The sequence below is a fragment of the Artibeus jamaicensis genome, unplaced genomic scaffold, assembly GCF_021234435.1.
Source record: "Artibeus jamaicensis isolate MK-2021 breed Jamaican fruit bat unplaced genomic scaffold, CSHL_Jam_final contig_410, whole genome shotgun sequence".
Lineage (NCBI taxonomy): Eukaryota > Metazoa > Chordata > Mammalia > Chiroptera > Phyllostomidae > Artibeus > Artibeus jamaicensis.
In genome coordinates, this window is record NW_026521820.1 from 2,652,374 (window position 1) to 2,670,558 (window position 18,185).

Genomic DNA, 18,185 nt, shown 5'->3' on the forward strand with positions numbered 1-18,185 from the left:
ACTGTTTGGGCCTAGCCAGGAGCTGGTATTTCACTCTTCATTGGGGCTACAACTGGATCATTCTTAGTAACAACCCAACCTCCCCTGACCCTTCTGTTTCACCCTTTCTTCTTTTTCAACTTTCCTTCAGCTCTAGCTGTGTGTGAGAGAAAGAAGACAAATTGTGTGCCTGGCCAAGAAATGAGATAATTTCTCTCCCCTCCTAGCAGGTTTGCTATCTGCTAGTCAGGGTTACTGGAAGAAAGCAGGAGAGCTCCAGTTCCACAGGGAGACATCTGACTCCATCAGACTCTTGCTGATGCTAATCTGTTGGTTTCTTAGTCTTTATTCTTTTTTGTTTGTGTTGTTGTTCCCAAAGACCACCTCACTGCAGCTGCAAATTCAGATCTGGTCCATCTGAAGGAAGGCAAGGGTTCATTTGGCACTATGACCTCTGCACTCCAAGTTCTGTTATAGGTGTCAGGACATCATTATTATCATTGGTGGGTCTATGTAGTTGTAATGTCAGGGCTGTACTTTCAAGTGGAAATTAAGCAATTATGTTCCACATGGAGAAATCTGACAGATGCAAAGGTTTTACATTACTGGCCATGTCATGGGAACAAAGGCAGCCAGGGGATGGTTAAATAAATAAAATGTTTCCAGAACACAGAAAAACCCAGGAATAATTAACTGCATAATGAGAGTAAATAGATCCTGTGGCTGTTTAATTTCAGATAATGATAATGACATTTCAGTGAACAGCTTATCTCACCTTTCTAAAAGGTGACATTAGAAAACTGATTACAATGTGTTTTCAAACAGGAGGATGGCTGCTCTGTGCATTTGTTTTCCAGTTTCCAAATGCAAAGCTTTGGAGTATTTTAACTTGTTTCTCCCACACTGAGGCAGGGTGGATAGGGAGGAGTGTGATTCCACTTGGCTTGAAAAGGGCTGATAGCTGCCTGATGTCTACCTAACCAGCTTCATGTCAACATTTAGTGTAGACACACAGGCATTAATACAGAAAAAAATGGTAACAGGATCATAGCTACTGGCTCAGTTCTATGTGTCAAGACTCAGCCAAGTGGTCTACTTTTGTGAGTATGAGTTATGTACTACTACTATCCAAGTTTTACAGACAGGGACAATAGCACTACAGGTAAGTAGAAGAACTGGAATTCAGATCTAGCCTTGCCGGAGTCTAGTTTTAGCTCTCAGTCACTGAGTTGCACCCTCACTAATGTTTCAACAAATAATAGAAAAATATACACACTAACTCATGTACCCTTTATCAAGAACCCTCACTCGTGTACCCTATGTCAAGCGCCCTGTGTCAGACATATATAGTTGGAGTGAACTAAATAGGAGAGACCTAAATAAAATTTAAAATTAAAGTTTTCCCCTAAAATATACTGCTGTTGAAGTGAATGGTTAATTTGGATCCTAAAACATGCAGATGATTCAACACTCAATATATCCAAAACTAGATTTATATTAGCTTGTATTACATTTACAAATCCTGCCCATTTTTCTTTTATGTTACAGAGGAAACAACTCAGAGCAGGCTTTGGTCCATGGCTTTGGACTTCAATGGTCTCTGAAATTCCTCACTATGCCACTGTCTTGGATGACACTAAAGCTAATGATAATGAGAACTGAGGGGGAAAAAGGACATTTTATCTCTCAGAAAAAGTATTTTTATAATAAGCAGATGATAAATAAATAAATAAAACAGGTTTCCATAGAGATCTCTAATGCTTTCTCAGATCAACAAGTTCCATTTGAATGTCCATGAGGCCCCACTGTAGGCAAAATACACTAATCAGATAAAACTGAAAGTTTCAGGAGACAAAATGTCTACTAACTTGTTACTAATAAACACTAATCACATGCATAGCACCCTCTGATCAGAACTTTTTTTTTACCTTATTCAAGGGTGGAAAAACATTTAAGGAGATTCTAACATTTTAGACCATTTGCTTTTCTTATGTTAGGAAAAAAATTGTTTATGGAAAAATTAGCTTGACTGTCTTCATCTCTATTAATCACATTTATTTGAAAATATTAAAACAATAAGCTTACATTGCAGAAATCAATAACATTACTAAAGTTTACACATCATTAAGATCTTAATTAAAAAGGATTGAAAAAAATTAGTGAGCACAAAAGAGACTGAAGTCTCAAATCACACAGAAATGGTACACTGGGGTCCTGACTGGTGTAGCTCAGTTAGTTGAGCATTTTCCCAGCAAAGTGAAAGGTTCCTGGTTCAATTTCCAGTCAGGTCACATGCCTGAGTTGTGGATTCAGTCCCAGTGTATGTGAGAGCTAGCTTGTTGATGTTTCTCTTCCTCTTTCTCCCTCCATTCCCTGCTTTCTAAAAATAAATAAATAAAATCTTGAAAAAAAAAGATCACTAAGGAACTCAATAAAGCAACAGGAGCATCATCTCATGGGCAGGGTCAACACAGTAAGGTCTTGTTCCACAGAGACCAAGGGCTGATGCCCTAAGAAGAAAAAAATCGAAGAAAATAAAATGGGAAAACCAATTAAAAATCAGAAATTTGGCCCTGGCCAGTTGTGGCTTAGTTGGTTGGAGCACCGCTTGCAACCAAAAGATTGTGATTTCAATTTCTGGTCAGGGTACATGCCTAGGTTGCAGTTTGATCCTGACCTGGTTAGCATAACCCCTGGTCTGGGAAGCAAGCAATCAAAGTTTCTCTCTCACACTGATATTTCTCTCTCTTCCTTCCTCTCTCTCTAAAAAGCAATGAAAAAAATGCCCTTTGGTGAGGATTAAAAAAACTCAGAAATTTAAATTTTTAAAAAGCAAAACTAAAGTGGAGGTTGACAAACAACCTCAAAATAGATGTCAGAGCTAAGATTGGTTAACATCCATGATCAGTTATTAGCCTATATCTTTCCCCAAAGAATTTTGTTTAACAAGTTCATTATAAGTTTTTACCCATCAAAAAATATTTTAAATTAGGCATTTGACAAAAATAATCAATTTACAGAGAATTTTCTAACACTTTCCCAGATTCAAGAAGTGCCACTTTGAAAGTTCAAGATGCCCAAATTCACAGATAATTTGTTAACTAAACCTGAGGTGTCTATGAATTTGCCTTTGATTAATGAGCATCAGAAATATGTGTACAAGTATACACACACACACACTCATTTGTCATTTCGATTTGCAAAATATAGAAAAGCATTTAGAAAAACCATTTAAAATCTTTGGACCATAAATTTATCTTATGACCGCAAAGAGATTTTTAATGCTCTAATTAAAGAGAAATTAGTTTTGCTTTTCTCACCTCTTTTTCAACACACTTATTTGAAAATATTATTATAATAATCTTGTGATTGGAAAAATAAGAATTGATTTTGACCTAGCTCTTCTGAAAAATAGTGTGTGTGTGTATTTGAAATAATAACCAAGCTTTCAGGTAACATATGAGGTCTGAACAAAAAGTATCTGGCTATGTAATATGAAAAATAGAGACATTTATTGAAGAAAATACAAGATAGAAGAGTCATTGTGTATAGGACAATGATACCTCAGTACCCTTCAAAGTAGGAACCTTGGGACCTCACACAGTTCTTCCAATCACAATAAGCTGCCCAGGAGTATTTTCCTGAGTGTCATTGACAGCCTGAAATCTCTTCCCTTTCAAAGGTGATTTTAGTTATGGGAAAAAACAGAAGTTGCAGGCCAGGAAATCTGGGCTGTAGCAGGGCTGAGTCACCTGGGTGTTTTGATATTTTGCCAAAAATCTCAGCATGAGACATGCTGTATGAGCAAGCATGTTGTCGTGATGAAGCTGCCAATTACCAGTTGCCCATAGCTGTGGCTTTCTGAATCATCCAAATAGTTTCCACAGAGAAATATTTAAGCTTAAAGCAAAATTTGACGCAGATTTGTTGCTCTACATGCTCAGTCATTTTGAATGTGATGGCCACACAATACACATGCTCGCTCAACTGCATCTACTATGCCCACTGACCAGTATAGTGGAGTTGTTATTGTTTACATATGCACATTCCAGTCCAATCTCCTTGGATGCCAGATTACACTGATGTCACACAAACCATTCTCATTATATTACCAATGGCTGGACTTATTCTAGACAGCCAAGTCCAGAATGTATGTATAGTGATATACATACATACATGTATAGTGAGTGTATGTATAGTGATATTGTATGTGACTGTGTATACACAGCACCATAATACTCACCTTAAAAAAAGAAAAGCAACCCTGGTTGGTATGGCTCAGTAGATTGAGTGCTGGCCTGAGAATCAAAGGGTTACTGGTTCAAATCAGTCTAGGGCACACACCTGTGTTGCAGGCCAGGTCCCCAGGTGGGGGCATGTGAGAGGCAACCACATATTGATGTTTCTCTCCCTTTCTTTCTCCCTCCATTTTCCTCTCTAAAAATATAAATAAATAAATAAAAATTTTTAAATAAACAAAAATAAAAAAGGAAGAAACAAAAAGAAAATTGCTGGTCAACAAGCATACAGATAAATGAGTAGGGATGAAACACTGCAGGAAAGCTTTTTATTAATCATTCCACTAAAAACCTGTCATACTTCCTTACACTTGATCATGGACAATGTGAACTTAGAAAACCAAGCCTTTTATTAGAGGAAGGAAGATGAGACAGTAGGCAAACTATATAAAAAATACAGATGGGATCTTTAGCAGCTAGAATTAAGTGTGACTTTATTTTCTTCTTCGTATGTTTTTGAGTTTTCCAAATAATATATAATGGGTTTCCAGCATGAAGTTTCAATGAGAGGGCACTGGAGCCAAGCCATAAAATTTGGAGCCTGGTCTGCATCTCATTGGCTCATGCCAATTCCTTTCCGCTTTTGAGACTCAATTTTCTCTCTGTATAATGTAACCATTACAGTGCCTACTTCACAAAGTTGTTATGAAGCTTAGTGAGATAATGCTCACAAAGCATGTAGTGTTTTGTACACATAATACAATGATATTAACTACTTAAGAAAAATCCGTATACAGTCCACATCCATCCAGTTTCTTACAGAAATAGAAAAAGTGTAAACCCTAAATCTTATTGATAAAGTCAACATAATTTTCATATGCCACATTGCCTATCACCTGGTATAAATGAGCACCCCTCCAGTTCCTTCTCTGCTACACTTCTCTGTGTTTTTTCACTCATTCAAACCTGAAATCAGTTTATGTATTTATATGCTGGAATTAGTCATCATCATTGATGTTAAACTTTGAATGATTTAACAAATGGCTTACACAGCTCCTGAATATGTAAAAACTGACTTTCATGAGGCAACATACAAATGAATAATATACTCTGAAAATTTCAACATTATAAAATTGCATTTTAAATGGTACTTTAGGTTTGACAATGAAGGAATATAAACTCCTACTCCATACTTTCAAGCCAGCACAAACATGACAATTAATTTGGAGACAATATCACCAGTGGGGGCAGTTCATTGTAACTAAACATATAACCAAATGGACCATTTTCTGGGCTGATTTGCATTGTAGTGGTGATAAAATATAAAATTCTTTGGAAACTGATGAAATTGTAAAAAGAGTATCCACTATTACTTTCCCAAATAGCTTCAGCACTCTAAAAAAATGAGCAAGGTTTAGCATCTTTGGATTTCTTTTAAGATCAAAGAATTTTCTTTTTATTTATTTATTTCAAAAATCAAGATAATTTTATTTTTTTTACTTTTAAAAGGTTTTATTTATTTATTTTTAGATAGAGGGAAAGGGTGGGAGAAAGAGAGGGAGAGAAACATCAATGTGTGGTTGCCTCTCTTGTACCGCTACTGGGGACCTGGCCCACAACCCAGGCATGTGCCCTGATTGAGAATCAAACCAGAGACCCTTTAGTTCACATGTAGGTGCTCAATTCACTGAGCCATACCAGCCAGGGCAAAAAAATTAAGATTATTTTAAAAGGCATACATTGGAATTCCACCAAGATGGAGGCGTAGGGGGAAACACTGTGCCTTCTTGCACAACCAAGTTTAAAAACAACAAAGTTTTAGCCACAAAAATGCAGCCAAACCACAGAAAATTGAACTATATGGAAGTCTGACAACAACGAATCCTTCAGCCAAACTGGTAAGAGGGACAGAGCTAGCAGCAGAGCAGGGTCAGGCAGGAAAGATCCACTGGACCAACCCGGGTGTGCGACGAGGTACGCCAGCAGCCTTGGGCAGATCCCAGGTGTGGAGTAGTGGGTGGACCCACTGAGGGGGCAAGCCAATGGACTCACTGAGGGCTGACTGTGGTCACAGATTCACGCGCAGATAAACCAGTGAAGGAGTGAGCGGTGAGACAGACCGTGCAGGCACCAGTGGCGGGAAGCAGATGAGGGGACTGCCATTGTCCCTCTCTGACCACGCCCCCACATACAGCAGCACAAACCAGCAACCTGGGTGGCCCCACCCTGGGGAACACCTAAGGCTCCGCTCCTCATATGTAACAGGCATGAACAGATCAAAACATGGCTCAAGAACAACTCAGAGCCCCAGAGCCAATAAATATAAGCGCTGAAGAAATAGCCAAATTTTCAGATGCACAGTTCAAAACACTGGTGATCAGGATGCTCACAGAACTGGTTGATTTTAGTCACAAATTAGAGAAACATATGAAGGCTAAACTAATTGAAATGAATGGAAATGCACAGGAAACCAATAGTGATGGGAAGGAAACTGTGACTCAGATCAAAGGAGTGGGCCAGAAAGAGGAAAAAAATGACCAAACAGGAAAGAATGAAGAAATGAGAATTCAAAAAAATGAGGAGAAGCTTAGGAACCTTCAGGACGTCTTTAAACATTCCAACATCTGAATTATAGGGGTACCAGAAGGGGAAGAGGAACAGCCACCAGGGAAAAACTTATTTGAACAAATAATAAAGGAGAATTTCCCCAATCTGGCAAAGGAAATAGACTTCCAGGAAATCCAGGAAGCTCAGAGAATCCCAAAGAAGTTGGACCCAAGAAGGAACACACCAAGGCACATCATCAGTACATTAGCCAAGATTCAAATGAAAGAGAATCCTAGAAGCAGCAAGAGATAAGGGGACAGTCACCTACAAAAGAGTTCCCATCAGACTGTCAGTTTATTTCTCAAAAGAGACCTTCCAGGCAAGAAGGGGCTGGAAAGTATTCCAAGTCATGAAATCCAAAGACCTACATCCAAGATTGCTCTACCCAGCAAAACTTTCATTTAGAATGGAAGGACAGATAAAGTGCTTCTCAGATAAGGTCAAATTCAAGGAGTTCATCATCACCAACCCCTTATTATATGAAATGTTAAAGGGACTTACCTAAGAAAAAGAAGACAAAAAAAATGAACAGTGAAAGGACAGCAAACTCACAGTTATTAAGAACCACACCTAAAACAAAAGCAAACTAAGAGGACAGCTAGATCAGGAGCAGAACCATAGAAATGAAGATCACATGGAGGCTTAGCAAAAGGGAAGTTGGAGGAGGAGAAGGGGGGAGAAAGTACAGAAAGTAAGTAGCATAGACGGTAGGTAGAAAATAGATAGGGGGAGGGCAAGAATAGTATGGGAAATATAGAATCTAAAGAACTTGAGACACATAGTCATAAACTAAAGGGGGGAATGGTGGGGGAGGGGTGTGCAGGGTGGAGGGGAATGAAGGGAGAAATAGAACAACTGTAATGGCATAATCAATAAAATATACTTTAAAAAATAAATAAAAGGCATACATTAAGATGTCTCTCTCCTATCTCGAAACCTATCCACCCATCTTTCATTATTGATAATCATTTCTTTCCTTTTTTATTTACATTTTCTTTATGGAAATAAAAGCAAACATACATAGGTGCTTTTATTTCCCACTCCTACCTGTCTTACACAAAAGATATTGTTCACATTGTTCCATATTTACATTTTTCACATAGCAAAACCTAATGTTTTCCATGTTACCACACAGTGAATGTCCTCATTGTTTTTTTACAACTGATACTGATTTCTACTGCTACTTTTATTACATACTAACTTTTAGCGTGCATATGAGTCTGTTTGTAGTATTTCTACTGATCCTTTCTTTATCTTTGTACTTATTCAATACCACACTCTAAATTTTTCAACGTTAAATCTACATTTTAATGAGATGGCTAGTATATTCCTTGTAATTATTGTTTTAAAGAATTCTTCTTAATATTATTTCTAATTTATTTTCACATGTAAACTTTAGGGTCAACTTTTTGAGTTATAAAAATATCCTGGTAATGCATTAATTGGAATGCACACACAAGGAGATTTAATTTTGGGCGATTTAACATCTTTATGATATCACTCCTTTTATCTAAAAATATGGTATGTTTTTGCATTTGTTTAAGACTGCTTTTTATCTTTTGCAATCAATTTAAAGGTTTTCTTATATAAATCTGGAAGATTTCTTTTACTTATCTTGGTTATTCTAGTCTTTTTTTAATTTTTTATTGTAAGTGTAAAAAGGTCTTTTCATGTTTTAACTACTTGTTTAAAGGTCTTTTCATGTTCTAACTACTTGTTTAAATGTGGGAAACGTTTTGAACATTATATATTGATTTTATATTGAGCCATTTACTGAATTCTTATTTTTTTATAATCTTTTCCAGATGATTCTCTTAGATTATTCAAGTATAAAAATGTATCATTTGCAAATAATGATAATTTTACTTCTTTTCAATTTTTGTATGTTCAATCTCTTTCCTGTTAATAACATTTCTAGCATGTATATTTTATTTCTTATTTAGTAGGAACACTATTGGCATTTCTCCTTTCAACATATTGACTTTCATCGACAGAAGAAGATGGAGCAGCAAGTCTATATCTTAGCCTACGTCTTTCCGCGGCTTTTTTTCCCCTTAGTCACTACTCCCTGCCCTCCTGTAAATAAGCCTGCCTTTCCTGATCTCAGTGACGGAGTGACCCCGCCCACTCGTCAACGTGATTCCCGCCCTGAAGATTTGAGTCTGGCCACAGGACTGGGAAGGAACGTGCCAGATTCTGCAGGACCCAGGCACCCTGACAGGTGCGCAGGCACCCACACCTGAGCCCACAGACATGTGCTGCTACAACCAGATAAACCAGTTTGGACTGTTTGAAACCAACATTGAAAGGTTTTTTGTTGTTGTTGGTTTTTTCTTTAGTGACTTTTTCTTCTTAGTAATCTTATATTTTTAAAAATTTTATTATTGCTTTATCTTTCAACACTTTGTTCCTCTCCTTTCTTTTTTCCTCTTTTAGTTCTTCTTCCTTTCTTCCCAAACTTATCACTTTTGCCTCCCTTCTCCTTCCTTATTTTTTGTTTGTTTGTTTGTTGCTTTGTTTTCTTTTACCCACAAGAGACACAAACAACTGGGGCTGCGAGAAGACCAGAGTTGGACCCAAATGGGGGGCATCTCAACAGTAGAGACAGAGAGACAAACTTCACTTTGCTATAGCAGAGAAGCCACAAGTTGCTGCATATATGTATTATTTTTTCATTATTATCACTTTCTTTATATTTTAATAGTATCTTTGTATTCCTCCTCTTTCTGTATAGGCTTCTTAGCCTTGGCTGGTAATACTGTATTATTTCACAGGTTTCCCCTGTTCTTTCCTCCATGGTGTATTGCTAATTTTCTATACTTCACACCACATGTTTTCCTTTAGCACACTACCCAAAGTTCAATACCCCTATTCAGACAAAGCACATAGACTCTGTCATATGATTGTTGCTCTAATATTATTATAAATAATAGCTGTTCTATACAACTGTAAATGCTTCACAACACATCTCCCGGAACTTAGCCTACTTTACAGGTTCCTGAATTCTATTACTGTAGTGATTAACTCTATTTCCTCACACACTACACCTATTTATTATTCTTTGCTCTCACCTTCTCTCAAAATCTGACTGCCCACAACCTCACTTCTTTCTAGATCCAACTCACAAGCCTTCCCTCCCCAACGAGAGACTTATCTTTTGTCTATACTTTCTTAAAAGTGGAAAGTTGGGTTGAAGATTACATTTAACACTATACATAGCCTAAAGATATTCTATCTCTTCTCTACTGGCTGTGACTGTAAATATCATAAAATACTCTTCTGATGTCATAAACTATTTTGCTTCCCCATCCAACTGATCACACACACACACACAAAAAGAAGTGGAAGTGGAAGTGGAGAATACCAAGATACCTGCAGGAGACTGCATTACTGAATTTCACACGTATTCTACCACAGAAGTTCACAACATAAACCCAAAAACTCAGAACAAAACAATTTAAAAAGCTGAGGCTAAACAAGAAGAGTCTCACAAACAATGGGAAGACAAAGAAATAAACCCAAATGAAAGAAAAGGAGAATGCCTCAAAAAGAATGTTAGATGAAATAGAGGCAAGTCAACTATCAGATATTGAATTCAAAGCACTGGTTACCAGGGAGTTCAAAGAGCTCACAATGAGCTACCAGAAACTACAGGGCAGCTACAATGAACTCACTGCAAACTATATCAACATGACAAAAGAAATAGAAACTATCAGCAAGGACCAAGAGGAAATGAAGAATACAATTGCTGAACTGAAGGGCACAGTGGAAGGAATCAAAAGCAGCATTAATGAAGCAGGAGATCAAATCAGTGAGTTGGAGGACAAAGTAGAAAAAAACTCCCAGAAAGAGCAAGAAAAGGAACAGAAGCTCAGAAAGAACGAAGAGGGATTAAGAGAAATGCAAGACAATATGAAATGTAATAATATCCAAATAACAGGAACACCAGAAGGAGAACAAAAGATAGAAAACCTACTTGAAAAAGTAATGATGGGAAAATTCCCTAATTTGATGAGAGAAAAAAATCACACAAATCCAAAAATCACAGAGAGTCCCAATCAAGAGGAACCCAAACAGGCCCACTTCAAGACACATCATTATTAAAACGGCAACATTCCAAGACAAAGACAGAATCTTAAAAACAACAAGGGAGAAAAAGGAAGTAACATACAAGGGAGCCCCAATAAGGGTAGCTACTGACTTCTCAATGGAAACACTCCAAGAAAGAAGAGAATTGAGATAAATATTCCAAGTAATGAGAGCCAGAGGCCTACAACCTAGGCTACTTTACCAAGCAAGGCTCTCAATCAAGATAGAAAGCCAAATAAAGAGCTTCCAAGACAAAAGAAGTCTAAAACAATATGCCTCCATCAAACCAGCTCTACAAGAAATACTAAAAGAACTGTTTTAAGGAAAGAAAGGAAAAGATAGAGACAGAGAGGAACACAGGTACAAAAATGGCAATGAATAAGTACCTATTAATAACCTTAAATGTAAATGGATTACATGTTCCAATCAAAAGACATACAATAGCTGAATGGATAAGAAAGCATTCCCCACAAATATGCTGCCTACAAGAGATCCACCTCAGGACAAAAGACCAGCACAGACTAAAAGTGAAAGGCTGGAAACAAATTTTCCAAGCAAACGGACAAGGAAAAAAAGCTGGGATAGCAATTCTCATATCAGACAAAATACACATAAAAAAAAGGGCCATAAAGAGAGACCCAGAAGGTCACTTCATAATACTCAAGGGAAGACTCCACCAGGAAGACACTAACATCGTAAATATATTTGCACCCAACATAGGAACACCCAAATATATTAAGAAAATCTTAGAGGACTTCAAGAAAGATATTGACAGCAACACAATTATAGTAGGGGATTTTAACACCCCACTGTAAAAAATGAACAGATCTTACAAAAAATATCAACAAAGATATTGCGGCATTGAACAATGCCCTAGATGTAATGGACTTAACTGATATATATAGAGCCCTTCATCCCAAAGAAGCTAAGTACACATTCTTTTCAAATGCACATGGAACATTTTCAAAGATAGACCACATGATAGGATGCAAAACAAGCCTCAAAAAATTCAAGAAAACTGAAATCATACCAAGCATTTTCTCCAACAACAAGGGACTGAAATTGGAAACCAACCCCAAAGGAAAAAACTTAAAACACCCAAACTCATGGAGACTGAATGGCATGCTATTAAACAATGAACGGGTCAAGAATGAAATTAGGGAAGAAATCAAAACATTTCTGGAAACAAATAAAAATGAATTCGCAATAATTCAATACTCATGGGACACAGTGAAGGCAGTCCTGAGAGGGAAGTTCATAGCAATACAGGCTTACCTAAAAAAGACAGAAACATTTCAAACAAACAATCTAACCCTACACCTGCAAGAACTCGAGGAACAACAACAAAAACAACCCAGAGCAAGTAGAAGGAAGGAAATAACCAAGATCAGAGCAGAACTAAATGACACAGAGACTAAAAGCACAATTCTAAGGATCAATGAATCCAGGAGTTGGTTCTTTGAGAAGATAAACAAAATAGACAATCTTTTAAGTAGGCTCATCAAGAAAAGAGGACACAAATAAACACAATGAGAAATGAAAGAGGAGAGATTACAACTGATACCATAGAAATAGAAGGGATTGTAAGAAGTTACTATGAAGAACTATATGCCAAGAATTTTGAAAACCTGGGGGAAATGGACAAATTTCTAGAAAAATATAATCTTCCAAAACTCAATGAGAAAGAAGCAGAAAACCTGAACAGACCAGTAAAAGCAGATGAATTGAAGCAGTAATCAAAAAACTCCCATCGCACAAAAGGCCTGGACCAGATGGTTTCACAGGAGAATTCTACAAAGCATTTAAGGAAGAGCTAACCCCTATTCTTTACAGACTATTCCAAAAATCCAAAATGGTGGAATGTGGGGACGACTTCTTTTCGAGTCCCCCCGAGTGCCACGGAGGGAAATGAATATTGCCAAGACATGAATTGATTTTTTGGGGAAGGAGAAGTGGGAAGTGGCCTGTTTCTCAGGGGAGACAAAGGCCAGCAGCAGATCCAGAGGACATACAGAGGATCCAGAGACACACGAAAAGATGCTCAGTATTGCTAGCTATCAGAGAGATGCAAATTAAAACCACAATGAGATACCACTTTACAGCAGTCAGAATGGCCATCATAAACAAAACAACAAACAACAAATGTTGGGGTGGTTGTGGGGAACAAGGGACCCTAGTTCACTGTTGGTGGGATTGCAGACTGCTACAACCACTATGGAAAACAGTATGGAATTTTCTCAGAAAACAGTATGGACCTGCCTTTTGACCCAGTAATTCCACTGCTGGGATTATATCCTAAGAACCCTAAAACACCAATCCAAAAGAACCTATGCACACCAATGTTCATAGCAGCACAATTTACAATAGCCAAGAGGTGGAAGCAACCTAGGTGTCCATCAGTAAATGAATGGATCAAAATATTATGGTAGATTTACACAATGGAATTCTATGCTGCAGAAAGAAAAGAGCCTCTACACTTTGCAACAGCATGGATGGAACTGGAAAGCATTATGCTGAGTGAAATAAGCCAGGTGGTGGAAGACAAATACCATATGATCCTACCTTTAACAGAAATCTAAACAATAAAATAAACAAGTAAGCAAAATAAAAACAAAGACACTGAAATAGAGAACAGGGGGACAGCGACCACAGGGAAGAGGAGAGAGAATTTCAGGGGAAAAATGGGAGGGATTTAGAGGAACTAGTATAAAGGACACATGGTCAAGGGCTAAGGGGAGTGGAAATGGGAGGGAGGTGGGGAGCACCGAGGGGTGAGTCGGGATGGGAGTAAAAGACAGAAAATTGTACTAGAAAAATAATTAAATAAAAAACATATTATTGACTCTCAATTAGGTTTATGTCAGGGAATTACACATTAATTCCTATTTCATTAAAATTTTTAAGATTGATAATGAAAGTTGCATATTAGTAAGCATTTTTAAGCATCTAAAAGATATATACATATTTTTCTTAATCATTAATATGGGAAATTTATATAACTATCCTACTTAAAATTGAAGCATCTTTGTATTGAATAAACCTTACATTATCATGTCTTATTCTTTTAATGAATTGCTTGAGTCTTTTTAATAATAGTTTGTTTTGTATTTTTGCATCAGTAATCTCATCTGCTCACATGTTGTCTGTTGTCTCACTATCACTGCCAATGACGTGTCTTTGCTTTGTGCCCAGACTTTATAACAGTAACTGCTTCATTAAATATGTACATTTGTAGTAAAATACTTTTTGCTATTTTCATTTACTCTTTGGCAATATTTTATCTGCCATTCACTTTTCCTAATCTTTTCCTTGCTTTATTTCTTGAATCTTTCAAATAACTTGGGTTGGTTCTTTTTGATGACTCATCTCTGAGTGAGGTGAGTTTGTCCTGGGCCAGAAATTTGCAGGGCCACATTTCAGCCTAGTAGAAATCTTTTTGAACCAGGGTTTTGTGCTTGAGTTTTAGATCTATTTTCCCTAGCCAATAATGATAGGCAGCTATGGGTTTCTTCAAAACCTATCATTCTCTTTTCCTAGGACATTCCCTACATGTGTGTGATTTTTTGAACCCCATAACCTCTACTTTCCACAACTAATTTGGGCTCAGATATTCCTGCTTCGTTATTTGTACAGTCCTTCTATATTTAAACGTGAGATTTAATTTCTTTTCTTTACCTCATCACCCCCTTTAAAATTATATTTCACCGACTCATTCTGATTTCTGTAACCATGTGCTCTTCCTGTATGCTCCCTTGCTTTTTCAAGCTCTTCCACTCCCATCTATTCTGTTCTTTGTGGTTTTGCTGAAAATAAAAATTTTATTTTCATTTCTTACTTTATTTTTGCTTTCCATGACTTCAAATTAAAAATGTACATGGACATCAATATTTCATATTTCAATGTGAATAGTCAAGGACTGAAGAAGCTAATTTTGGAAATATTTTCTTTTTAAAAATATTTTATTTATTTATCTTTAGAGGGAGAAAGAGAGGGAGAGAAACATCAGTATGTGGTTGCCTCTCGAGCACCCCCAACTAGTGACATGGCCGCAACCCAGGCATGTACCCTGGACAGGAATTGAAAGAGCAGCCCTTTGGTTTACAGGCCACCACTCAGTCCACTGAGCCACACCAGCCAGTTCCTGGGAATCTTGTAAAGAAAACCAATATGGGTTCACTTTCAAGAGCACATAGATATTTAGAAGCTTCAAAGTGGATTTAAAGTATTGAAGGTATTTTTTCAGCGTGTCATATGGGCAAGTCATCTTACCTCTCTGGACCTCATTTTTCCAATAAGGGGAAAGGATCTCTAAAGCTTAAGACAAAGTGGGTAACTGAAAGTTTCATGTCAAGAAATCACTGGTGGTGAAATTTAGGCTTGAAGATACCTGGATGGGAGAGAAGTCAGGGGCCCTGGAGTGGAAAGAGGAGACCTACCTTGTAGAGAAAAATTACTTTGTATCTGTCTCTGTCTTAGGAACTTGACATACATTAATACACCAGGGAGACAGGTGCAGATTATGAGATTTGTTTTATGGTCATGGAAAATTAGGTCCAAAGAGGTTAGATTACTTAAGATTTCAGCTAGGATTGAAGTCCTGGCCTTTCTGATTTTGGAGCTCAGTGTTCCTTCCCAGAGCAACTCTCATAGGTGCCTGAATGGGCTATGGGCCATGGTGATATTTACAGTTATTTTGGCTTGTGCTTCCCTGCCTTCCTTCTCATCTCCTTGGTAATTAATTAAAAGCCAGCCGTTCTTTAAAAAAATATTTTTCAATTACAGTTTACGTTCAATATTATTTTGTATTAGTTTCAGGTGTACAGCATAGTGGTTAGACAATCATATAATTTACAAAGTGATCCCCTGATATTTTAAGTACCCACTTGGCACTATACATAATAAATACAATATTGAGTTATTGACAATTTCTGATCATGAAGACAACCAAAATAATTGTATCTACTCTGCTATTAAGTCTCCTGATGACAAAATCTAGGCTATGTTGAGATAACCATATTCTGCCTATTCAGGCTAGTGTTCTGGAAATTACACTCTAAACAACAGGATATTCATTTACTAAAACTTAAATACAATAATTTTAGGCAAATTATCCATTTAAAAATATAGCAGATATCTTTGAAGACCCAGAGTATCTTTTACCCAGGTCATTTCTTTTTTTTTAAGAGCCAAACAAAAAACTTATTGGTGTTTTTGTTCACATTAATAAAATATTAGCCCTGGTGGTGTATCTCAGTTGATTGAGCACGGGTTTGTAAACCAAGTGGCTGCTGGTTCAATTCCCTGTCAGGGCATATCCTGGGTTGTGGGCCAGGTCCCCAGCTGGGGGAATGTGACGGGCAACCACACATGTATGTTTTTCTCCCTCTGTTTCTCCTTCCCTTCCCCTCTCTCTAAAAATAAATAAATAGAATCTTTTTAAAAATTGTATTTTGAATATTTTCCATTTTTCACCAATGAAATCAATGCAAATAACCTTCACATTTGTTAAAAGATAAGGTAAACAATTCATTTCCTTCACAATATATTTGCTTAGAAATTCTTTTACCTTATGAACTTTCTTGGCCTTATAAATATGTCAACAGAGTAAACTAGGAGCTAGCTCCCTGCATCCATAAACTACACCACCCTTTTTACAAGTCATTAAACTTTGTAAGTGAAAGTATTTATGTTGAAAAGCATTCCCTGGGAAGATAAGTGAGCAGCAAAATGATTAGTGCCCACTTAGTGATGAGTTACCTCTGGTTGGCTTGTTAACAGTGGAAACCTAATTTCATAGGCTTTGAGGCTGGTGCATTTCTTCACCTGGATAAAGGAGGTCTCCTGCCTTTGCTTCTGCTCTGCCCGGATGTGCCCAACCATAGGGTCCCTGGACAGGCCAAGTCCTTGCAGGCTTGTCAGTCAGCCTTGGTGAAGTCAATCTCCTTGGAGAAGTTATAATCAAAATATATCTTGGAATTTTTACTGCCACATTTAGGCCATAGCACCAGGCAGAGAAAAATTAAAATTATATTGCAAAGAGATTCTCCAAACTCATGAGAGTTGAGATTGCCTCCTCCTGAGTTCTCATCCCTTCTCAGTCTGAGGAGGGCAGGTGGGACCCAAAATAGGTGCATGCGCTGTGAATTCCCTTCACTCTCTTGGGTAACACCTTCCTAAATCCCAGTCATCTCAGGTCAACCTTCTCCATGTAGCTCACTCTTCTATACCTGGCGACTCTGATTCTCTCTTTTTTATGGCTCTTCTCTCCTGTTTCAGATTCTTTTTTTATGGCTCTCTCTCTTCTGTGGGAAGAACTTCGAGCTGTGTGGCTCCTGGGTGCCCATGAAGCACCACTCCTATTTGCATAGATAGTTGGGCAGTGTACTGGGGGCTAACATTATGGATCTCTACACGCATGCTAATAAATGGATGATTTATGCATAGGCCATTAAGGGGACAGTCTGTGTGGCAAGACCTATGGGAATTAGGCCACCAGAAACAAATCACTGTATATCATGTGACCAGGCATGTACACCTGCTTTCCCTGGGAATGATAAGGCTGATATTCTAGCCAAGGTGCAATGGCTGTAACAATGCCTGCTGGCTTGTAAGGAAGAGATGTCACCCAGTGGCTATACCATCACCTCTTACATGCTGGACAGAAGCGCATGTAGTCTAGTATAAAAGCCTGGGGGTTACCTGTCACCTTAGCAGAGGTGCAGAAAGTTGTGAGGCCTGTGTTGTCTTTGTGAGAGCATCTCCAGCGGTCTGTGGGAACTACTGGGCAGGTGGTATGGGGATGGGTACTGCTGACCCAGTGGCAGGTGGATGTATCAGACCTCTGCCTAGTTCAGAGGGAGATAAGCATGCAATCACATGTGTGCACATGGCTACTAGACTTTGAGCTGCTTACCCCACATGCCACCCAAGTCAGAGAGTGGTAATTGCTGCACTGGAGCACTTATGCCCTGCTTATGGGCTACCCTTGATCACTGAAAATGAGCAGGGGATGCATTTTGTTGGGGCCTTAGTGTAACAATGGGCCAGAGACTTGCAGATTGACTGGAAGTTCCATGTGGCCTATCATCATGAATTCTCTTCTGGAATGACTGAATGGTACAATGGTCTCTTAAAGCAGGGCTTGCATACCACAGCTACTATCCCTATGCTGAGGGGCTGAAAGAAATGCTTAAGGACTGACCTCCAAACTCTAAATGACAGACAGAGTAGTGGAGGGCAGCCCCAGTGGTAGACTTACTCCACTGTAATGTA

The 18,185-nt window shown here is 38.0% G+C and overlaps 1 protein-coding gene across 2 annotated transcripts in view; it reads right to left on the reverse strand.

The window, feature by feature from the left end:
* Positions 1 to 2,077: 2,077 nt before the first annotated feature.
* The window catches only part of RNASEH2B (ribonuclease H2 subunit B), a 157,773-nt gene continuing 141,665 nt past the window's right edge, over positions 2,078 to 18,185 (reverse strand). Inside the window, exons 11-12 of one of the 2 annotated variants that reach the window (XM_053665396.1) lie at positions 4,324 to 4,416; positions 2,078 to 2,359 (exon numbers count right to left, since the gene is read on the reverse strand). In XM_053665396.1, coding sequence (XP_053521371.1) covers positions 2,252 to 2,359; positions 4,324 to 4,416 — 201 coding nt within the window. In that variant the 3' untranslated portion in view covers positions 2,078 to 2,251. The remainder of the gene's footprint in view (positions 2,360 to 4,323; positions 4,417 to 18,185) is intronic. The other variant, XM_053665392.1, reaches the window with a different exon arrangement.